The sequence below is a fragment of the Bidens hawaiensis genome, unplaced genomic scaffold (genome assembly GCF_021521415.1).
Source record: "Bidens hawaiensis isolate Kalapana, Puna unplaced genomic scaffold, B.hawaiensis_p1.1 tig00043725_1, whole genome shotgun sequence".
Lineage (NCBI taxonomy): Eukaryota > Viridiplantae > Streptophyta > Magnoliopsida > Asterales > Asteraceae > Bidens > Bidens hawaiensis.
Window position 1 is genome coordinate 103,638 of NW_027505861.1, and position 22,637 is coordinate 126,274.

At 42.4% G+C, this 22,637-nt stretch overlaps 2 protein-coding genes and 1 pseudogene across 2 annotated transcripts; 1 reads left to right on the forward strand and 2 right to left on the reverse strand.

Annotated features, from left to right (window-relative positions):
- The first annotated feature begins 1,696 nt into the window (after positions 1-1,696).
- On the forward strand, positions 1,697-2,892 carry LOC143615666 (uncharacterized). Its single transcript, XM_077088736.1, has 2 exons — positions 1,697-1,732; positions 2,494-2,892. Exons 1-2 carry the CDS (start codon positions 1,697-1,699, stop codon positions 2,890-2,892), a joined length of 435 nt encoding a protein of 144 aa, XP_076944851.1.
- Positions 2,893-3,096: 204 nt separating this feature from the next.
- LOC143615668 (monofunctional riboflavin biosynthesis protein RIBA 3, chloroplastic-like) lies at positions 3,097-21,910 on the reverse strand. The gene is made up of 6 exons (XM_077088738.1): positions 21,551-21,910; positions 4,918-5,133; positions 4,519-4,841; positions 4,310-4,439; positions 3,865-4,161; positions 3,097-3,772 (listed from the first exon to the last, which is right to left on the reverse strand). The coding sequence occupies exons 1-6, from the start codon at positions 21,869-21,871 to the stop codon at positions 3,572-3,574; spliced, it is 1,488 nt and encodes a 495-aa protein (XP_076944853.1). The 5' UTR covers positions 21,872-21,910; the 3' UTR covers positions 3,097-3,571.
- LOC143615673 (uncharacterized) lies at positions 8,779-11,243 on the reverse strand (annotated as a pseudogene).
- Positions 21,911-22,637: the final 727 nt, after the last annotated feature.

Consider the following 22,637-nt stretch of genomic DNA (forward strand, 5'->3'; position numbering starts at 1 on the left):
ATACAAAGTATAATACTAATTGACTTGAAAGATGATTGAGCATGATAAATTTGTTGTCACCAACTGATCTGTATTGAAATATTTCAAGTTTTTTTATTTATTACAGTTAAAAGTCATATAATCAAGGAGTATATGAAATAGTTGAAAGTATTACATAAGGAATGCAATTGGCAGGAATATGAAAAAGACTTACTAACATGTTTGCCATAGTTGTGAAAACGTTGATTACTATATGAGTTAGCAAAGTACCACATGGTGTGTCTTATATATAGTACTTAAAATATTAGATAAAGAATGCTTTAAACTTTGAATACTAATCCCGTGTGATTAGTGATTATTTAAGAAGAAGTTGCAATATTTAATTAAGTTGATATAACTCTATCTCTATAATTGTTTAAAACAATTTAAAAATCATGATTGTAGTTTTCAAAATAATGAAATAATTATAATTTATAGGAAACAATCATGGTAAATGAGTTGATCAGATTAAATAAAAAAGTCGTAATTATAGCTTGATCATATTAGACCATTGATTTATTCATTAAAAAAATCTACCTAAAATAATCTATTGATTTATATTTAGGGAAAATTGAAAAATCAAATCACTCACATTTATATTAGTTAAAAGTGTTAAATAATAAATATTTATAACTTGATACATATCCCTTGTGATTAGATAATTTCGTTTGAAAGTTGTTGAAATTTAAACACCAGTAAACCACGATTGTTTCCACACTTATATATGTATTAATAAGGAAAAAAACATAATTTAATACTTGATTTTAACGTTTAAAACTAATAATTATTCGTATGATTAGAATTTTAGCAAGAAAACCAAAGTGTAAGTTTCCAAAGTTTCAGCTAAAACTAATAATGGTTTTAATGTTTACCTAAAATTCTCTTAATTTTAAAAATTTTAAATAAAGTGATTTTAATAAAAATGTTAATCTTTACACATTAAGCAAAATATAAACAAAAATATAACTAATGAGAAAACAAACTAATAGTATCTTAATTATATAAAATAAAGATATATAATGAAAAGTTTTAAACAACTAGTAAATAGTGATTGTAGCTTTCCAAATAAACAAAGAATTCGAATTTTTAGGAAGCATGGTAAATGAGTTGATCATATTCAAATTTATGTTTTTAAAAAAATGTTAAAAAAGATGAGAATGAGCAAGGAAGTGACAAGTGGCACAAGTGAGTAGTCTTTTATTATAATAGTATATGTCAAGTAAAAGTTGATAATATAGTCTAACGTAGTAACGTACGTTATGTGATATAAATATTTTGTGGAAACAAACATGAAGCATGAATATGAAAAAATTACGTGTAAACACATATACACGTATTTACTAAATTAAAACGAAAAAAAAAAGTCCTCTTTTTTGCTTTGCATGGTTATTAAAGGCAACTTACCATTATTAAAATGTGAAAATTAAAACGTATTTATTTTCCATAACAACCATAAGAGTGATTATTTTTAGCAAGAGACAATTTCCCTAAAAAATGGAACCCACTATTAAAAATTCAAAAAGAAAAGAAAAATCCACCGAAACTTTATTTTATTTCATATTTTGAAATAAAAAAAAAATAGAATATCTTATATCTTGAGCTTCGTCCTATAAAAGAGTTCACACCTTTCTCGGTCTGAACTCCCTCACAAAATATCAACACAGAATAAAGATAAAGAATGGAGGAATTTGCATCTTTATGGAGTTATCAAGAGGTGGGTTCATGCATTCTTGAATTCTTATATGTTTCTATATTTTTCACAAGATATTTTAGCTCAAATTCCATTATTTATTTGCTGGGATTTTGCTAATTTGTCAATTACTAGCATTTCTTGAGAATTTTTATTAGTTTTTTATGATCCATAATAAAAATGGATTTATCAAGATTAATCTTGGATGGAGTTGTGCTAATATGTCAATCAAATGGCATTTCTAGTCAAGTTGAATATAACATTGTGATATTTTTCCACATATTTGTATGCTATTTCTATCCCATTTGAAACTGTTTAAATTGTTCTTTTATTATAATAATCCGTACTTTTAATATGATCATTGACACTACTAACTCTCATTTTCTTTGTCAATAACAATCACGTTGGATAAAGATTGTTTTTGAAGACAAATTAGAAAACAATATGGATAATAATTGGTTAAGGAATTATAATTTAGTTTATTAAAATCAATATTTTCAAAACTTAAATTACTGTAATTGGCAAGTTTTTTGCTTTTTTTCCCCCACTATTTTCCTTTGGAACTTCTTTTCTAATTTCCTATCAATTTTCCTGTTCTTGTGTGTTATCAACAAACAGTCTTTGTGACATTTTATGTCTTTGTTAACGTTGATTTCTCTTACCCGTTTCATAGTATTAAATAACAATTCATACTTTAATCATAAACATCAATTTCATTTAACCATCAAACTTAATTGTTTTTTAATAATAATTGATCTAACTAATTTGAGTTTTTGATATTGCAGAATGTTGATGAACTTAAACAAAAGCTTGTTTACACAACACTTGAATTAGAAGCCGTAAAAGCCAAAAGCCACGAAGAAATGAAAAAAAAAATGGAATTGACGAAACAGTTATTACAGTCACTAAAGATTGTTTGTCAAGAAAGAGACGAAGCAAAAGACCAACTTCAAAAGCTACTAAACAAGATTATGCCGTCAAATGACCATTTGATCCGTAATAATCAAGTCCCGTTAATGACGCCTGTGAAGACAAATTCAAGTACTACCGAATCAAATAGTGTTTCCGAGCCTCATAATCGTAGCTCGTCTCCTGTTGAATCACCTTTCAATCCCATTTCGTCTCCCGAGTTTTTGAATATTAATGATCAAAATGGTTTGGTGAATGTGATCAAACTACTTTAGTGATGGAGGGTATGATTAAAGGCAAGGCTTTGCCACAAAAGGGTAATTTGCTGGAAGCAGTAGTGGAAGCGGGCCCGCTTCTGCAGACATTGCTACTATCGGGCCCACTTCCCACATGGCGGAATCCGCCATCATTAAAGACGTTTCACATCTCATCAATGACGACTGCAGTGGATCACGTCACTACAACCCAAAAAGTAGATGTCGGGGATCATAATAAGTTGAGATCACCGATGATGGCGTTGAAGCAATCGCAACCGTATGCTAAAATGGCTTGTGGGAGTTCTTCTCATATGATGTTTGGCATGGATGGTGGCGGTGGTAGTGGCGATCTTTTACGTTTTGGCGAGGTTAATTTCGCTAGTAATGTTCATGGGGGGATGGTGGCAGCTTGGCCTAGTGCTAGTAATTTAGGCACAAATGGAAAGAAGCAAAGGTTACATTAAGATACCAAATTTTATTTTTCTTTTTATTTATTTTTAATTTTTAATGTGTAGGGGTGCGCGTTATTTGGTCGGAACCACCCAACCCAAGTGACCGGGCCAGTTGGGCCTGGGTTTTATATTTGAGCAGTTTTTGGTTTCGGGCTCGGGCCAGAAGCGAATGCAAACATAATGTGTATAAACACTATATATTGATTATAGTCCAAACATTTAAAAAAATGATATGTTTGGGCTGACTAAAGGTCAGGTATATCAGACCCATATATATGGCCCATTTTTGTTCTCTTAGTTTCTAAGTACCTCCTATTTTCGTCTGTAATTGGGGTCATTACCGGGACCCGTTCCACGATCGCCAGCCCGTAGCCCTTGAGCCCGGTAAACTTAGCCGGGTTGTTTGTCATTAGGCGCATCGTTTGAACTCCAATGTCTCGTAACATCTGCCCAATACAAAATCATAAAATGAACAAAAGGTGTTAACGGGCCGGGCCAACATGACCTATATAAATGCCGATCTGTTTAGATGTCTAACCTGGGCTCCAATCCCATATTCGCGTGCATCGGGAGCAAACCCGAGTTCTAGATTGGCTTCAACGGTGTCATGTCCGAGATCTTGCAAGTTATAGGCCCGTAACTTGTGCCCCAAGCCTATACCTCTACCTTCGTGTCCACGAAGATAGATAAGGACTCCTCGTCCGGTGTCCTCGATGATTTCCATGGCTAATGATAACTGATTACCACAATCGCATCGACCTGACCCGAATATGTCGCCAGTCAAACATTCTGAGTGGACCCGTACCAACACATCGAGCCCGTTCCCTATGTCCCCCTATACACCATGGAATTTTAAGTAGATGTATGTAAAAATTTCAGCCCGTTTACTTTTGAGCGGGCCGATCATGTAATGTATATGTTTTATCTCTAATATTGTTTAAAATAAAATTAACCTTAACGGGCCGAAATCATCCGATAAGTACCTTTACAACGGCTATATGTTCGGTTCCGTCTAGTTTGTTTTGATAGCAATGAGCTTCAAACAAACCCCACCGCGTAGGTAGCCTAGAAACCGAGATTTTTTCGACTAGTCTCTCCCGCTTCCTTCGATATCTACAATGTGAAGAAAACCGTCAAGATTTATTACATAAACTAATGGTTAACTCACTATTGATTACCCGAAAGAACTTACCTAATCAAATCCGTGATCAAAACAATGGGGATATTGTGATCACGTGCTAATGTTTTTAACCGGTCCAACGGCGTGATAGATCCGTCCTCTGGGTTCACAATAGTCGAAAGAACCGAAACCGGATCCAAACCCGCAAGTGTCACAAGATCCACTGAAGCCTCAGTATGGCCCGCCCGTCTTAGAACCCCGCCGGGCCTGTATTTCAACGGAAACACATGGCCAGGCCTTCTAAAACTTGTGGGCCCCGAGGCCCGTGAAGCTAAAGCAAGTATCGTCTTCGCTCTATCCGAAGCCGATACACCCGTGGACGTATCAATAGAGTCCTTATAAAAATAATGCAATGTGAATAATAATAATTAATAATTAATAGTATTCTTAAATAATTTTAAAAAAATGTACCACGGTGACAGTGAAAGATGGAGCCGTTGAGTTTTCATTTTCCGGTGACATTAACGGAAGGTTTAATCTTTCAAGATCTTCTGACGTCATGCCGACGGATATTATACCGGAGCCATGTCTCATGACAAACCCGATGATTTCCGGTGACGTGAAACTCGCCGGAAACACAACGTTACCTTCGATATCGCCGTTTTCATCATCAACAACTATCACGAACTTTAAATAAATGCAATAGCAGTAAATAAGTTAAATGTATACTGAAGAAACGCGGATCGACTCACTGGTAGACGATCTACTTTCCTCGGGTTTGATTATGCTATTTCACCGATGGTTTCTCTTGGATCTGATGGATCTGGGTTCTTCCACCATCAAAATGAACAGCACCGTAAACTTACCCCTCAGAAAGGGACAGAGGGGTCCTCTTTGGGGTAACCCTCCGGTGTGAGAATAAGTGTATGTAGGAGAAGATAATAATATGAGAGTAAGGAATATGGAGTGTATTGCTTAATAGCTGAATACTCTGTAATTGTGTGTTATTGGATGTTATTGAATGTGTCCTTCCTTGTGAAGTTGATGTGGTATTTATAGTGCTAGGGTTTCCAATGATTGGGCTCAGACCTAATCAGGGCCTTGCTGGCCTCCTCCAATTGCTTTGCGCCACGTGTCCTTGGGGACACCTGGTGCTTTTTCATTGGTTATAATCACGTGGTAGCACATGGGTTATGCTGAGTTGTCCACCTTTCATTGGCAGTTGTCAACATCAGCATATTCTTATTCCTTAAAAAGATACCTTCTGGAAGGTTGTCTGACGTGCACAATCATGGTTGCCCTAATCCTGATTTGGATAAGGACGAGGTTGATTATGTGCATGTGTGATATGCGCCAATCATGAGGATGCGCGAGGTCTTCTCTTTATTCTCACGCGCAGATGTTTCATGCGCAGATGTGATATGCACGATCATGTGATATGCGCCACGCGCTGATGCGCCACGCGCAAATGTGATATGCGTGAGCATATGTGATGCGTGAGCATATGTGATGCGTGAGCATATGTGGTACCTGGGCATATGATGCCTGAGCATGTGATGCCTGAGCATGTGATGCATGAGCATGTGATCCATGAGCATATTTGATATGCGTGAGCATATGTGATATGCGCCATGCGCATAGGTTTTGGCTTTGCGCCTTCATAATGTCTTGATTTCAAGCCTCTTGTCTATATCTTGTGGGTTGACCCGCCTCGCTCGGTGTTGAGGCGGGTGCATACCTCTTCAAGCCCCCCCAGTCTAATGTGTGTCTTGTCTCGCGCGAGCGAGGTAAGATAGATATTAGACTTAATAGTTTGCTCTTTTAGTAGGGGTTTGTCTTTTTCTTCTTATTATTCATCGTTGCGCGAAATTCTATCACTTTGAAAACGAATCGTCCCTGCACGTGGTTGGTTGTTGCTGACATGTGTCAGTGATGGAGACGTGTCAGGCCTTTCGTGTGCTCGAGGTGCTACAGTTGCCTTTCGTGTCCCCTCACATGCTGTCAGGGACACGTGTCGCGCATGCGTTGGTCCGTTCCTGCGAGTGGTGGCGCGTGAACTCTGGCAGCAGCCGTATAGTTTCCTTTCGTGTCCCCTCACACAGTGTCAGAGACACGTGTCGCGCTCTCGTTGGCTTAAACCTGCGAGTGGGGGCGCATGAAGTCCGATCAGCACCAATATTTCTCTCTCCTGGGCCTATAAAAGCCAGCCCTTAGAGTTTTTTTATCCTTCATCTTCTTGTTTAATATTCAGAGCTCTTTTCTTTCTTTGTATTCCGATTACCTTTGTTCTGCTTCCAGATATCTGTTCTTCAGAAGCATCCTTTGTTCGTTGTCACAGTTGTATGTCTGATAGCTCAGACAACACAATCTCCCCCATTCATTGCCGTAGAAAATCGTTAGTAATGTCTACATTGAAGAAGACCGGCAAGGGGAAGAAGGCTGCTAAGGCCTCATCGGAGGAGGTAGGGAGGACCAAGGCCGTGAAGAAGTGGAATGAAATCCCCTGCAAACTGAGGCAGGCTGATCTTGACAGCCTTATCGCCTCTCAGGGTTTTCTCCCTGTGTTTGGCTGCATGTTGCCTGGGGCCGGGCAAACGGCGGCGGACCCGCCTACCGGCTATATATCCCTTGACTGCCATTTTTTCACCCACTGCAACCTTCGTCTTCCGATGACAAGGTTTGTGGGTGCGGTGCTTAAGTTTTATGGGATTCATATATCCCAAGTCCATCCGTTTGGACTCGTGCGCATGACTCACTTTGAGTTCATGTGCAAATCTCAGCGCAAGGAGCCCACCCCTAGGCGCTTTCAGTTTTTTTACAAGCCCAAGATCCAAGATTCTTGGTTCTCATTTATTCCTCGCAGTCAGAAGGTGAAGTGCTCCACTGTTTCATTCAAGAGCCTTCATGACTGGTCTGAGAGGTTTTTTTACATCAGGGCTGGTGTGATCCCCATCCGCATGACGATGCGCGTAATCTCTTCTGCGCCTGCGGATGTGGGTGTCTTCAAGAACCCAACTGGCGCCTGGGTTAAAAAGTTGACCGCCGAACCATCCCCCGCCAAGAAAATTTGTGAGGAGGCGCTGGTGGGGGTGGGTATGAGCAGAAGGTGGGCTGACAGCGCGACTGAGCCCGTGATCCAAGTTGACGGCTTGTGTAAGTTAATTTCATTGCCTTACTTCTGCGCGAATATGATTCTTTTTGCTGATATCATTTGACTTGTTTTGTGCAGTCGTCAAGGAGTATGTCCACGCCGCCTATGATGAGCATATGGAGGGTGGCTCCGTCGCGCTGGGCGCTGGGGAGGTTGGCTTCCCCGATCGCTTTGATGACATGTTCATCCCTGTTGATCTGGGATTTGTCTTTGACAGCGATGCGCCTGGTAAGCCTTTGTACTTATGCATTTTCCTTTATAATACCAAATTTTGCTAACACTTCTGTTGCGTGTATTGTAGATGCGCTCGAAAACTACGAGCTGGAGCTCGCGGAAGAGGAGGAGGAGGAGGAGGAGGAGGCGCCCCAACTAAAGCGTAAAGCTAAGGGGAAAACTGGCGCAGGGGCCAGTAAGAAACAGAAGAAAGATGTTGCCCCTGTTGTTCAGGATCCTCCTACTCAGGCGGGGGGATTTGAGAAAACCCAGGAGTTTCCCTCCAAGTTTCCTTTGTCTTCCCTGCCTCAAAAAGTGGGCAGACCTCCTGTCCACACGAGGTATGGTGCTACTACCTCCTCCCTTCGCGCGGTGGAAAAGGGAAGCGGCGTTGCGCCTTCGACAGGTATACTTTGCTTATCTTTTACTGTTCTTTGAGCGCGATTCTGATAGAATTGCTGATGAATCTTTGCTCACTCAAATAGAAAAGTCAGCGCCAGCCCCACGAGAAGGCTCCGCCGCGAAACCTCGTGGCGCTGCAGGGCTGGCGCGGCTGCCGTCGGAGTCTTCCACTTCAAACTCCTCATCCTCCTCGGAAACAGGCCTTTTCTCCTGCGACCTAGAACCAAAATCGGTCTCGCGAGGAGGGCTGTGCGCAGGAGGAGGTGAGGGAGGTCTCGACGCCGCCAGGTCGGCGCGTAAAACGGCCTCCTGCTCCTTAGTAATCCCGATGAGGGGAGATTCATCGCTTGCAGGAGTAGGAGCAGAGGCAACGGCGCTGGCACCGGCGCCAGGAGTGCCGCCAGCAGCTTGTGCGCCAGCTACTGCTTCTATGAAAAAATTAAAATGATTGCGCTTGAGGTTATTATGTCAGCAATAGTATCACTACCCATGATTAATTAAAATGATTGGTGCCTCCAAATTTGGATATAATCAACATGCTTTTTTACGTATTTTTTTTTTTATTTTACGTATTTTTTTTAGAAATTATGAATATTCATTTTGAAAGGTATATACGTGAGACAAAATCTACTAAATGAATCTTAATCTATTTATTTTAAATACCCTACTATAACCTATAACCATATCGTGGTCTCGTTTTATAATACCTCGGGAGCTAATGAAACTATTTTAGTAAAATTGAACTGTCTCAATTCTCGGGCAATCGCACCAAAAACTCGAGTTCCTTTTGGATTTCCTTCTTGATCAATCACAACTGCAGCATTGTCATCATATCGTATTATCATACCGTTGTCACGTTTAAGTTCTTTACAAGTACGTACAATTACAGCTCTGACCACTTCTGATCTTTCTAGAGGCATGTTTGGAACTGCGTCTTTGATCACAGCAACAATAACGTCACCAATATGAGCATATCGACGATTGCTAGCTCCTATGATTCGAATACACATCAATTCTCGAGCCCCGCTGTTATCTGCTACATTCAAATGGGTCTGAGGTTGAATCATATCATTTTATTTTATTTATTTTTTTTTGATCTGTTTTTTACAATACAAAGTTCGAAGAAAAAAAGAAATATTATTTGTTCAAAAAAAGAAACCTGCACCCGCTATTTTTAAGGCCTATTTCTTTTTTATCCCGAAATAATGAATTGAGCTCGTATAGGCATTTTAGACGCTGCTATTGAAATAGCCCTTCTGGCTATATTTTCTGTTACTCCACCCATTTCATAAAGGATTCGACCTGGTTTAACAACAGCTACCCAATATTCGGGAGAGCCTTTACCTGAACCCATACGTGTTTCAGCGGGCCTTACTGTAACTGGTTTATCTGGAAATATACGGACCCATATTTTTCCACCGCGACGTGCATTTCGTGTCATTGCTCGTCGACCCGCTTCTATTTGTCTAGATGTGATCCAAGCGGGTTCAAGTGCCTGAAGAGCGTATTTACCAAAACAAATAGTATTACCTCGATAAGACATTCCCTTCATTCTTCCTCTATGTTGTTTACGGAATCTGGTTCTTTTGGGGTTATAGTTGATGGTTTTTTTTGAATTCCATCTCTACTACAGAACCGGACGTGAGAGTTTCTTCTCATCCAGCTCCTCGCGAATAAATCAATTCAAATTCAAGATTTTGAATTCAATTCAGATAGAAAATAATTTGAATTAACTTTAATAATTAATATACTGAATCATGGATTTCATTTAATCTAGATTAAATATATTATTAATTTGTATATCTTGTTTTTATCGATAACTAAATATAAATATATTAAATAACTATTTTTTCTTATATTTATCTATTTTTTATTTATCTATTTTAGAATGTTTTATAATGTTAAAAGAATGTTTTATAATGTTAAAACAAATCTTTCTTTTGTTTTACTCTTTATCGTATTGGATTGACCCAATTTTAGCAATCCAAGAAAATAAAGTTTTCGCGGGCGAATATTTACTCTTTCAATTTCTATTTCAGTTCTCTCATTAGTTCATAATTTTTCCGAATAGATGAATTGGTCTCTGGCCGGTTCCGCCATCCCGATCAATGAATCATTCGAATTCTTTTTCACTAAAATCTTTTGAATTCACAGGTTCCATCGTTCCCATCGCTTCTTAATTAATGGTTAGGTCTGAATTCTACAACGGAGCTATTAGTTTTTGAGTCAATATTCTTAGTCTTTATTGGCTCGAAGCTCTTTATTTTTTGTTCGATGAGCAAGATCCATTTAATGATGAATCCGTATTGATGCTTTATTACGCAGATTTTTTCTGAGATGACTCATAGACCTTACATATTGGAATTCTATATCTATATCATCAATATTCTTTATTCTTTTTCTTTCTTTCTCTCATCCTTCCATTTATCCATACCCTTTCTTTTTGATTTCGATTGACAACTTAGAAATTTTTTTAATAAAAAAGATTTCAGTTGCTACAACAATATGACCAATATATCATATCTTGACTGGTTCTTTGGATCCAGATAATACGAACTGATGAGTTGGTTATTACTTCTATAGTTATTTGTTTATACTATGAGGCTGGTTTTTTATACTAACCCTCAAAAAACCAACGAGTCACACACTAAGCATAGCAATTTTATCAAAAGATTCATTGAATTTTTATTAAACTCTATAGAATTATAATTGTTCGTTTTTTTTATTGAACATAAAAAAAAGAATAAACGAATTTATCATTTTTTGTTCCATCGCTGGATAGAATGCAAAGGGAAATAAAGGTTTATTATCCACCTTTTATAAATATCCAAATTTTTATGCCTAATACCCCATAGATTGTTCGAACTGTATATGAACAATAATCAATTTTAGCTCGAATGGTTTGTAGTGGAACCCTACCCTCTCTGATCCATTCAACACGCGCAATTTCTTTTCCGTCGATACGTCCTGCAATTTGCACTTGAATTCCTTTTGTATCTGCTTGTTCAGTTAATTCTATAGCCTTTTTCATCGCTTTGCGAAAAGAAACTCTATTTTTTAATTGTCCGGCTATAAATTCTGCAAGAATATTAGGGTTGATCAACCTCAAGCGCAACAAGATGCCGAGGCTGCGCCGGAGGTCGCTTCGAAGTCCCCTGTCCTACCCTCTAAAAAGGGTAGAATGGACTTCATGGCGATGTTTGCCTCGCGAACGGAGTTGCGCCAAGGTACGTATTGGGACTTTATTTTTTTCCTGACTTTCTTTTAGATCAAGTCATGAACCATTTCTTGTTGTTGATTTTTTCATAGAAGTCGTAGCTGGCGCACAAGCTGCTGGCGGCACTCCTGGCGCCGGTGCCAGCGCCGTTGCCTCTGCTCCTGCTCCTGCAAGCGATGAATCTCCCCTCATCGGGATTACTAAGGAGCAGGAGGCCGTTTTACGCGCCGACCTGGCGGCGTCGAGACCTCCCTTACCTCCTCCTGCGCACAGCCCTCCTCGCGAGACCGATTTTGGTTCTAGGTCGCAGGAGAAAAGGCCTGTTTCCGAGGAGGATGAGGAGTTTGAAGTGGAAGACTCCGACGGCGGCCGCGCCAGCCCTGCAGCGCCACGAGGTTTCGCGGCGGAGCCTTCTCGTGGGGCTGGTGCTGACTTTTCTGCTTCATCCCCGCAGGTATAGGTTCTTTTTTGCTCCGCTGCGCGGACTTCCATCTTAGTGTTTTGATGACTTAGATAATTACTTTGCTTTTGCAGGAAGCCGATCACATTTACCGCCCGAGATGGAATATTACTGAAGACAGCACATTTCAGTCCATGGGTGTGTGTGCGGAATTCTGGGCTCATGCTGTGCCTCCAGCTGAAAGGAGGTTTAAGGAGGACCGCGCTCGCGATGACTTGCTCAACGATCATCTGTTTGCTGGGTCGGCCTTCTTTGCTGCCTCCCAAGAGCTTCGCTATGATTACGTAAAGGTACGTGATGCTCTTGCGGAAGCGAAGCAAGAGGCTAAAGTGTCTGCTTGGCATCTTTCTGATGCTCGAGAGAGAGCTGAGAAGCTCCAAGCAGAGCTCAGTGAGAACAGAGCAAGTGCCAACAGCGCCTTCGTGAAGCGCGGACATGAGCTTCAGGCTGCGCGGGAGAAGTTACAGGCGGCGGAGGCGGACGCGGACAAGTACGCGCGCAGAGCGCGCGACTTGGAGCTGGAGGCGAAGGCGTGTGACCAAGCTCTTGTCCAGTCTATAACTGAAAAATCATCACTGGAGAGTGAGGTTGCGCGCCTGAAGAAGGAGCTGGCGGCCGCGCAGGCCGAGAAGGATGAAGCCTTGGCGATGGCAGCGTCTAGCCAGGAAGCACTTGATTCTGCGCGGGCGGAAAAGGAAGAAGCCTTGGCGGCAGCAGCGTCCGACAAAGAGGAGCTAAAACAGACTAAGGAAACTGTTGAGCTGTTAAACTCTCAGATTCCTGCCCTCGAGACGACTGTTTCTTCTCTCGCGCAGGATCGCCAATGGCTAGTCTCACAGGGTATGACTCGTTGCGCTTATGCGATGAAATATTCAGACGAGTTTCAGGCCCTTGTGATGGATTGCAACGCTGCCGCGCGCTTGGTTGGTCGAGCTGAAGGGTTTAAGGATGGCTATGAATATGGGATGTTGAAGAAGAACCCATCCGAATACCCTTATCAGAGCGACGTTGCCTGCGCGGACATGGCCGCGATGGGGGAGAAGTATTTGAATACTCCCATTCCCATCCTTGGGCAGGTATTTTAACTTTAATGAGATTACTTTGATTTATTTTCCAAGTATTTTTGTACTCATATTTTTGACTATGATTTGCAGATATCCGCGCTTGCTGACCAGCCCGACCTCCGCGCGCTAAAGAAATTGCTTGACGAGTGCGAAGGGGCTGGTGGCGGCGATGATTGCGCTGGGAATGCTGCTCCTGCTAGCGGCTCTGGCGTGGCCAAAGGATCTGCTCCTGACACTATTGTGACAGAAGACTCCATTCAGGATGAACAACTTGACTATGGTCAGTTTGGAGATGACGAGGAGCAGGCTGCGCCAGATGCTGAGGGCGGTGATGAGGATGATGAAGAGGCTGACGTCGACGTGGAGACTTGAGAAGCCCTTCATGTTTTTTGTTTTTTATTTGTAGTTTGTATCTCATCATCTTGTATTCTTGTAAATTTCAATGTTTTGGAATGAAATTTTGTTTTTCCCTTCTTCGCATCTTGCGCATTCCCCTTTCATCTCTTTATATTGCATGTTTGCTAGTTGAATATAAGATATGCTTGCACGTTGAAATAAGAACAAGGTTGTAAGGAAATTATTATACTTAGTCCTTGTCATATTGTAAGTGATTTTGCCATATCTTGATTATGTTGACACGTGCCTTGGCGTTTTCATTATTCCTCTTTTGCGCGACGTTATCGCGCATTTATTATATGGAATTATTCGTTTTTTCGCCTTTACGTATCAATGTGTTGCTCAGATATCCATTACAATTGCATGCGCGACCTCGACCTGAAACCTTAACAACTATGTTTTGGCATTTGTTTTGCCTTAGTTGTGTTTAGGTATTTTTATGGTCAGGCTGCGCAGTATGTAGGATGGATGTTGTGAGTGATTTGAGCTAAGGCTCACATTATTGGGCTAAGGCCCTGACGTTTTAGAGTTAAGACTCCTTAACGCGTTTGAGCTTGAAGCTCGCGCATGTATGTTTTACTTCGTTTTATTTCGTTTTGATGTCATTACAATGTTGTCATATTGCTCAAAATTAATAAAGGGAAGTGTGAAACATGTATGCAAAAGGTAATATAATTGGGCTAAGGCCCTGACGTTTTAGAGTTAAGACTCGTTAACGCGTTTGAGCTTTATGCTCGCGCATGTATGTTTTACTTCGTTTTATTTCGTTTTGATGTCAATACAATGTTGTCATATTGCTCAAAATTAATAAAGGGAAGTGTGAAACATGTATGCAAAAGGTGATAGAATCCACATTAAGAGAAGATAGCGCGTATCATTATTCATAATGGCTTAAAAAGCCTTGATTACAAACTTGACATTTTTTACATGAAACATTTTCTAAGCTGTGCTGCGTTCCATGCGCGCGGGATCTTCTTTCCATTCAAATCTTTTAAGGCGTATGCGCCTTTTCCCAATTCTTCCAAGACTTGATAAGGTCCCTCCCAATTGGGGGACATTTTTCCCGGAGGTATCGCGCGGCTAGCCTCATTGTTTCGCAGGACAAAATCATTTTTTTTGAAGTGGCATTCTTTCACGCGCTGGTTGTAATATTTTTTCAGTTTTTTCTTGTACTTGGCCTCACTGATGATAGCCGCCTCTCTGCGCCCTTCAAGTAAGTTGAGATCCAACCTTCTTTCGCGCTCGTTATCAATCTTGCTCATCATGAGCACTCTATGGGATGGGCATCCAATTTCTGCTGGAATCATTGCCTCTGTTCCATAGGTTAGGCTGAACGGGGATTCGCCATTGCTGGTTTTGCTTAATGTCCTGTGTGCCCACAGGACATTAGGTAGCTCTTCGACCCAAGAATGGGATTCTCCCTCTAACCTTTTCTTCAGCCCATTCAGCAAGCTTTGGTTAGCGCGTTCCACTTGGCCATTCCCCTGAGGGTGATAAACTGAAGTGAAAATTTGGTTGATGCGCAACTCCTTGAGCCAGCTGGATATCTTCTTGTCAGTGAATTGCTTGCCATTATCGCTCACAATTTCCATGGGCAAGCCAAAACGGCATATGATGTGGCTCCAGATAAACTGCTTCATCGCTTCGGCTGTGATTTTTGCTAGTGGCTTGGCTTCAACCCATTTTGTGAAATAGTCTACTGCCACTACCAAAAATTTTACTCGCCCTTGCGCTTGCGGAAGGGGACCCACAATGTCGATTGCCCATTTGTGGAAAGGCCATGCGGAGGTCACTGGAATCAAGTTGTTCTTTGGCCGCATGGTGTTTGGCGCATAGCTCTGACATGCTTTGCATTTTTGGATCTCTTTCAGAGCGTCCAAGTACATGCCTGGCCAATAGTAACCGGCGCTCATTGCCTTGGCAACCACCATGCGCGGGCCAGCGTGTATTCCACAGATTCCTTCGTGTATCTCTCTGATCACATAGCTTGCTTCTTCAGCATCTAGGCATTTCATGAGCGGCCCAAGATAAGAGCGTCGATATAATGTGCCATCAAGGAGTTCATAGTTCTGCGACTTGTGTCTTATCTTCCTCGCCTGTGCGCGATCGTCAGGTACCTTTCCCTCCTTCAAGAATTCCATTATTGGAGTTATCCATGATAAAGGGGTTGTATGAGTTACAAGGACAGACTTCGCTACCACCGACGGGTTGGTCATTACTTCTACCCTGACATCTTTGCCAAAGTGATCGAAACTGGTTGATGCCATCTTACTCAGCGCGTCTGCAGATTTGTTTTCACTGCGCGGAATATGAATGATTCTGAAGCAGTCAAATTGCTCGATGAGCTTTTTCGCCTGCTCTAGATATAGAGGCATGGTGTTCTCCTTGGCATCATAAAGGCCATTGACCTGTGCTGCTACCAAGTATGAATCAACATGGGCCTCTAGCTTTTTAACTCCGAATTTGTGCGCGATGCGCAGCCCAGCCAGCAGGGCTTCATACTCAGCCTCATTGTTGGTGCTCTTGAAGTCCAACCTGATGGCATAAGTATATTCATGATTCTCTGGATCCACCAGTTTGAGACCTGCGCCGGACCCTTCGTTGTTTGAAGCTCCGTCAGTGAACAATCTCCAAACATTTTCTTCATCATTGGCTCGCGGAGGGTCGACCTCGCGCTGAGCCTCTTCAACTCTTCCTTCGGGGATTTCTGCGATGAAATCAGCTAAAACTTGCCCCTTTATTGCTGGACGGGGCTTATAGGCGATCGTGTGTTCACCTAATTCCAGGGCCCATTTTGTCAGCCTTCCCGAGAGCGCGGGGCGGCGCAAGACTTGCTGGATGTTGTAACCAGTAAGTACTTCAATGGGATGACCATTGAAATATCTATGAAGCTTGCGCGACGCGTGTGTTAGTGACAAAACTAACTTCTCCATGATTGAGTAGCGCGTCTCAGGATCTGTCAGCACCCGACTCACATAGTATATTGGCGTTTGGATTCCCTAGCGATCCACCAACAATACTGCGCCGATGGCGCGCTCTCCTGCTGATAGGTACAATGTCAAAGTTTCACCAGGAAGCGGAGCTGTGAGCGCGGGCAGATTTATCGAACATTCTTTTATCTCACTGAAAGCTTGCTCAGCCTCAGGAGTCCATTTGAATTGGCTTTTCTTTAAGCAATTCCTCAATGTGTTGACAAATGGGGTAGATTTGCTTGCATGGTTCGCTAGGAACCTGTTGATTGAAACCAATCTACCATTCAGCTTCTGGACTTCTTTCATGGTGGATGGCGAGGGCATGTCCAGGATGGCCTCCACCTTTTCTGGGTTCACCTTGAAACCATCCTTGGTAACCATTACACCTAGAAATTTTCCCTCTTGTACGCCGAAAGTGCATTTGCTCGGATTGAGCTTCATGTTAACTTCCTTTAGGCGCCCAAGGGTTTCCTCGATGTCTTTGAGCATTTGTTTCTCCTCCCTGCTCTTGATCACCAAATCATCCACATAGACTTCTAGGTTTCTTCCAATTTGCTCGCTGAAAACGGCATCCATAAGTCTTTGGTAGGTGGCGCCCGCATTCTTCAAACCAAAGGGCATTTTTGTGTAACAAAAAACACCCTTGTCGGTTCTGAAGGCGGTCTTGTCCTCATCTTGTGGTGCCATTTGAATCTGGTGATAGCCCTTGTAGGCATCCAGGAAACATTTGAGCTTGAATGGCGCCACGGAGTCCACCTTTGCGTCGATGTTTGGGAGGGGATAACAATCCTTTGGGCATGCTTTGTTGAGGTCCTTGAAGTCAATGCACATCCTCCATGACCCGTTACTTTTCTTTACCATCACAGGATTGGCTACCCATGTCTGGTATCGTATCGGGCGGATGATGCTTGCGCGCAGTAGATCCTCAACCTGCTCATTCATGGCCCTCGCTTTCTCATCCCCCATGACTCTCTTCTTTTGAGCAATTGGCTCTACAGACTTGAACGTGTTGAGAGAATGTTGTGCCAGGTCTCGCGGAACCCCAGTCATATCAGAGTGTTGCCACGCGAAGACCGACATATATGCCATGAGCAATCTTTTCATTCTCAACCTCGCGTCGTCTGATATCGTTGCGCCAATTGTGATCTTCTGCTCCGGGAATTTTGGGTTGAGAATCCATTCCTCTGGCGCGTTGTCTGCCATTGGAAGTTTCATTCTCCCTTCACGCGGAGTATTTGTCATTGCACACAAATGATCTCGGTATACAAAAGTTACACCTGTTGGTGTTGGGAACCCCAACGCGCCGTGCGCTGGCGACGGTATGGCGTTAAATTGGGCAATCGTTCCTCTACCCAAGATCATATTGTGGCAAGAAGTGGTGGGCAAGACCAAGAAGTTGACAACTTCGGCTCGCTTGTGTTTCTCATCCCCCATAGTTAGCTCAAATTGTATTTGACCTAGGGGGTGAATGATTTCATTTAACACACCAGAGATTGGTGCATTCACAATTTCAAGCCTTGCTTGGTCTGCCGGATCCAGTTTTCTGAAACATTGCTCATACATGATGTCTGATTCGCTGCCAGTGTCCACCAGGACTTTTGACACTTCGTAATGAGCAATGTGTGTAGTGATGACAAGAGGACTGCTGATAGAAGGGCCTCCCCTGATTCTTGGGAAGATTACTTGTTGCTCGCGCCAATCTCCTTGGATTTGCGCGCTTCTCTTTCTTGATGTTTGCCCTTGCCTTCCTCCCTCGGCTACACAGATTCTTTTGTACTTTTTGCTGGCAGAGGCTGCTTCTGGTTGTTCACTTTCTGGTCTTGGGTTTTTCACCAGGTGAGCCAGCTTGCCTGATTTCACATCTTTTTCAATTGCATCCTTCAAGTGATGGCATGCATCAGTGTTGTGTCCCGTGGACTTGTGAAACTCGCAGTACTTGCCACTATTTGATGGTCCCTTGTAGTGTAGTGGCTTGGGGCTTTTGAACTAGACATTCTCAGTGCTTAACACTTGTGAAGGTGTTTTAGTGAGGGGAGTCCAGATTCTTGGCAGAGGTCTGCTAGGATCTCTGCCGCCTTCCCTCTTGTCACCCTCCCCGCGATTACGAACGTCTTTTTGGGGCTGGGGTGAACTTGGTTGCGCCTGTTTTTCTGCGGAAGAAAAACTGGTTGATTGCAACCTGGACCATACAGTGTTCTGTTTGCCCCTTCTTTCGCTGCTGCGCGGTGCCTCTGCTTGATGCCCTCTTTCTCTCGCTCTATCTTGGGCAATCTGTTTTTCATTTCTCGCGAAGACTCGCGATGCTTCCATTAACTTGGCCCAAGTGGTGGGCATGCCATCTCTGCTTACGAGAGCTCGGCGGAGTTGATCACTGCGCGCGCCTTGTATAAAGGCCACACGCAATAGTTGTTCAGTGATACCTCCGATTGCCAGAGACTCCTGATTGAAACTAGTGATGTAGTCTTCAATCGTTTCATCATTCCTGCGCACGCAGTGCATGATGTCATCAGGGTCGCGCGTGTGTCTGCGCTGTTGTACGAAGTGAGCTTGGAACTTTTCCAATAGTTCCTCGAACCCATCGATTTGCCCAGTAGGCAAGCTTTCAAACCAGACACGCGCCGCGCCCGTGAGGCAGCGAGCAAACATGTGACACCATGTTGGCATCGTCCAGCTTTCTAGGTTTCCAGTGTTGTAAAAACCTTGTAAGAAATCGTCTGGATCTGTTGTGCCGTCATATTTGCCTAAACCACTTGGCATCTTGGTCTTGTGCTGGATGGGGGCCTTCGCAATGCGCTCAGTGAATTTTGAATGTTTCACCAAGATGGCTGGCCTGTATGGGGTGGTTACATCCACTTGCCCTCTCACTGGTGGGCTGTATGGTGTGTGCAGATCCAGATCGGCTCTGGCTCCAGGCGCCATGTTCATGTGCGCGCGGAGCTGTGAGCCTCCTGCCTGAGTATCTCGCGTCTTCCTGACGCTGTGCACTTCTTCATCACTAAACTCAGCGTGTTCAGTGTGAACAGAGTGACCCTCTTCCGGCGCGCGCGCCCTTTTTGTTCCCTGAATGGCTTGCTTGTCAAACGCTAGCCTTTGTGTTAAGTCGGCTAACTTTTTCTGTTTGACTATCTCATTGTACTTGTCCATTAGACGTCGTTGCTTGTTTATGAGCCATTCCTTAGGGTCATTGGTTTCATCTTCTGGACCCATTGGTCCTTTTTGTTTCGCGCCGGCAAGATTTTGTAACGTGAGATCGTCTGGAGGAGTTTCAGTCTGGCCGTGAGGAGTTGTGATGAAGGGACGGTTACTGGTGGTGCGCGTAGAATCACGCGGCCCCCTCAGAAACTGCTGTCCCTCATTAACATCCTCACGTTCAATATCCTCCAGAACTTGATCGACGTTACGAGCACCAGAAACCATGGTGATAATTTGTTTTTTTAGAGATCTGATGAGATCTTGTTGCCGTTGTAACAGCGGATGGCGCCAATGAAGAAACGTGGATCGACTCACTGGTAGACGATCTACTTTCCTCGGGTTTGATTATGCTATTTCACCGATGGTTTCTCTTGGATCTGATGGATCTGGGTTCTTCCACCTACAAAATGAACAGCACCGTAAACTTACCCCTCAGAAAGGGACAGAGGGGTCCTCTTTGGGGTAACCCTCCGGTGTGAGAATAAGTGTATGTAGGAGAAGATAATAATATGAGAGTAAGGAATATGGAGTGTATTGCTTAATAGCTGAATACTCTGTAATTGTGTGTTATTGGATGTTATTGAATGTGTCCTTCCTTGTGAAGTTGATGTGGTATTTATAGTGCTAGGGTTTCCAATGATTGGGCTCAGACCTAATCATGGCCTTGCTGGCCTCCTCCAATTGCTTTGCGCCACGTGTCCTTGGGGACACCTGGTGCTTTTTCATTGGTTATAATCACGTGGTAGCACATGGGTTATGCTGAGTTGTCCACCTTTCATTGGCAGTTGTCAACATCAGCATATTCTTATTCCTTAAAAAGATACCTTCTGGAAGGTTGTCTGACGTGCACAATCATGGTTGCCCTAATCCTGATTTGGATAAGGACGAGGTTGATTATGTGCATGTGTGATATGCGCCAATCATGAGGATGCGCGAGGTCTTCTCTTTATTCTCACGCGCAGATGTTTCATGCGCAGATGTGATATGCACGATCATGTGATATGCGCCACGCGCTGATGCGCCACGCGCAAATGTGATATGCGTGAGCATATGTGATGCGTGAGCATATGTGATGCGTGAGCATATGTGATGCCTGAGCATATGTGGTGCCTGGGCATATGATGCCTGAGCATGTGATGCCTGAGCATGTGATGCATGAGCATATGTGATATGCGCCATGCGCACAGGTTTTGGCTTTACGCCTTCATAATGTCTTGATTTCAAGCCTCTTGTCTATATCTTGTGGGTTGACCCGCCTCGCTCGGTGTTGAGGCGGGTGCATACCTCTTCATATACATATATAATATATTAATAAATGGAGTTCGAGCTTGGCGCATTTTAACTTACTAGAGCTCGAGCTTGTTACTTTCGAGCACCTTTTCTAAAGCTCGAGCTTCGCTAGTGAATTGTTTTTTCAAGCTCGGCGCTCTGCTCATTTATTAATATAAATTTTAATTTATTAGTTAATTTATACACATTTTAAACTTTAATTATTTTTATATGTTTTGAGAAAAACCTTAAGCGAGTCGAGCTCGTGTAGTACTTAAACGAGTCAAAGCTCGGCTCGAGCTCGACTGTACAATGTAAAATTAATACATATAAGTTCAAAAGAGGTAAACTTAAAAATACACAATCTCGAGTTTTGGCTCAATGACTAATTGAGCTTTATTTGAGGCTTGGCTCAAGCTCTAGAACACTCGTTTCGAGTTTTATCCATCCGAGCTCTAGTAGTTTATGAAAAAGACACGGCTCGTTTGCACCCTTGTTATTATGGGTGTAGCCGTGTAGACCAGCCTAGCCTAAAAGGCCAAAATGATGCTTAATGTGTAGTATCGTTTAAAACTCGAGTTCGGCTCGTTTTGCTTCGTTTCTAAAACTTGAGTTCCGTTTATTTATTATTTATTAATTAATTTATATACATTATAATCATTTTATAACTTATAATTAAAACTTGTTATAATAGTATATATTATAAATTTATTTTTATCATAGTTTCAAATAAAAGAAAATAGAGTGATGGGGAAAGGCTAAGCAAACCTTCCCTTGCCGGAGATCCGAAAGCGCATCTTCGACCGATGAAAATCCGTCAGTGGGGCAATCGGGATCACCCTCGGCATCACTAACAAAGAAGTCAATTGTTTCCGGTGTAATTTCAGCATCCACTGTTTTAAACTTTTCTAAATTTTCCGGTGACGGGAAATTTTCTCCGGCGCCGGAATCCCGGAGTGCCCGGCAGGTGAGAATTGGTGGCTTGTGGCCAAAAAGTAACGGTGGCTGCTTAGGACGTGCGTAGGTTGTCGGGTTTCTTGTGGTGGTGAATGGCGGGAAGAGTGGGTGGTGGAGTAAGATAGAGTCCATGCTGGCGGTGATGTGGCATTAACGTGACGGGATGGTGGTTTGAAGTGGTGAGTGGTGGTTGCCAAAAGAACCACCTCTTGTTGTGGATGTGATTCCTAACGTGGTATGTTTTTGTTATCCAAAAAATAAGAGTTTTATTTATACTTTTTGGATGTGTTTCATTATCCATTTTATATGGATATGGTATTTGTAATATTTTTTTATCTGAAAACTGATATATCGGTAATTAAATTAGTTATATACTTATATTACATTATTTGGGTTTTGAAGTCGCATGACAAGTGACGGCCAATAATTTTGAAGATCTGAAGCAAAGTAAAAAATATGGGCCTTTTTGCATTGTTTTTCTTTGGTTACCGAGATATCTACAAAACAAACTAATAAGAATATGTCTAAGAATTAAGACATGTTAGTTTCTTTTACATATTTTTCTATTTGAGAACTCCAATTTCTATAAGGATATGCAATTGCAATTAAATAAAAAAAGCCAGTAGTTGTAGTGACTCGAACATGGGTCAACATGCTGGCTGACATCTCTCCTTCTTTAATTAACGTCTACCAAAGAACTAAAGCTTAACGCCTTGGTGTGTCCCTTCGCAATGGTGTTTAATCCTTTTTGGCGCTCCTAAAAGTTCTGACTGGCGAAGGTGTGACACCGCCAATTCGCCAAAAGCAACCACCACAAACGAGACCAACTCTCCCATGTGAGATCCCTCATTTTTCCCCTATTCTTTATCCGTAGGAAACTCATAACTTTTATCTCTTC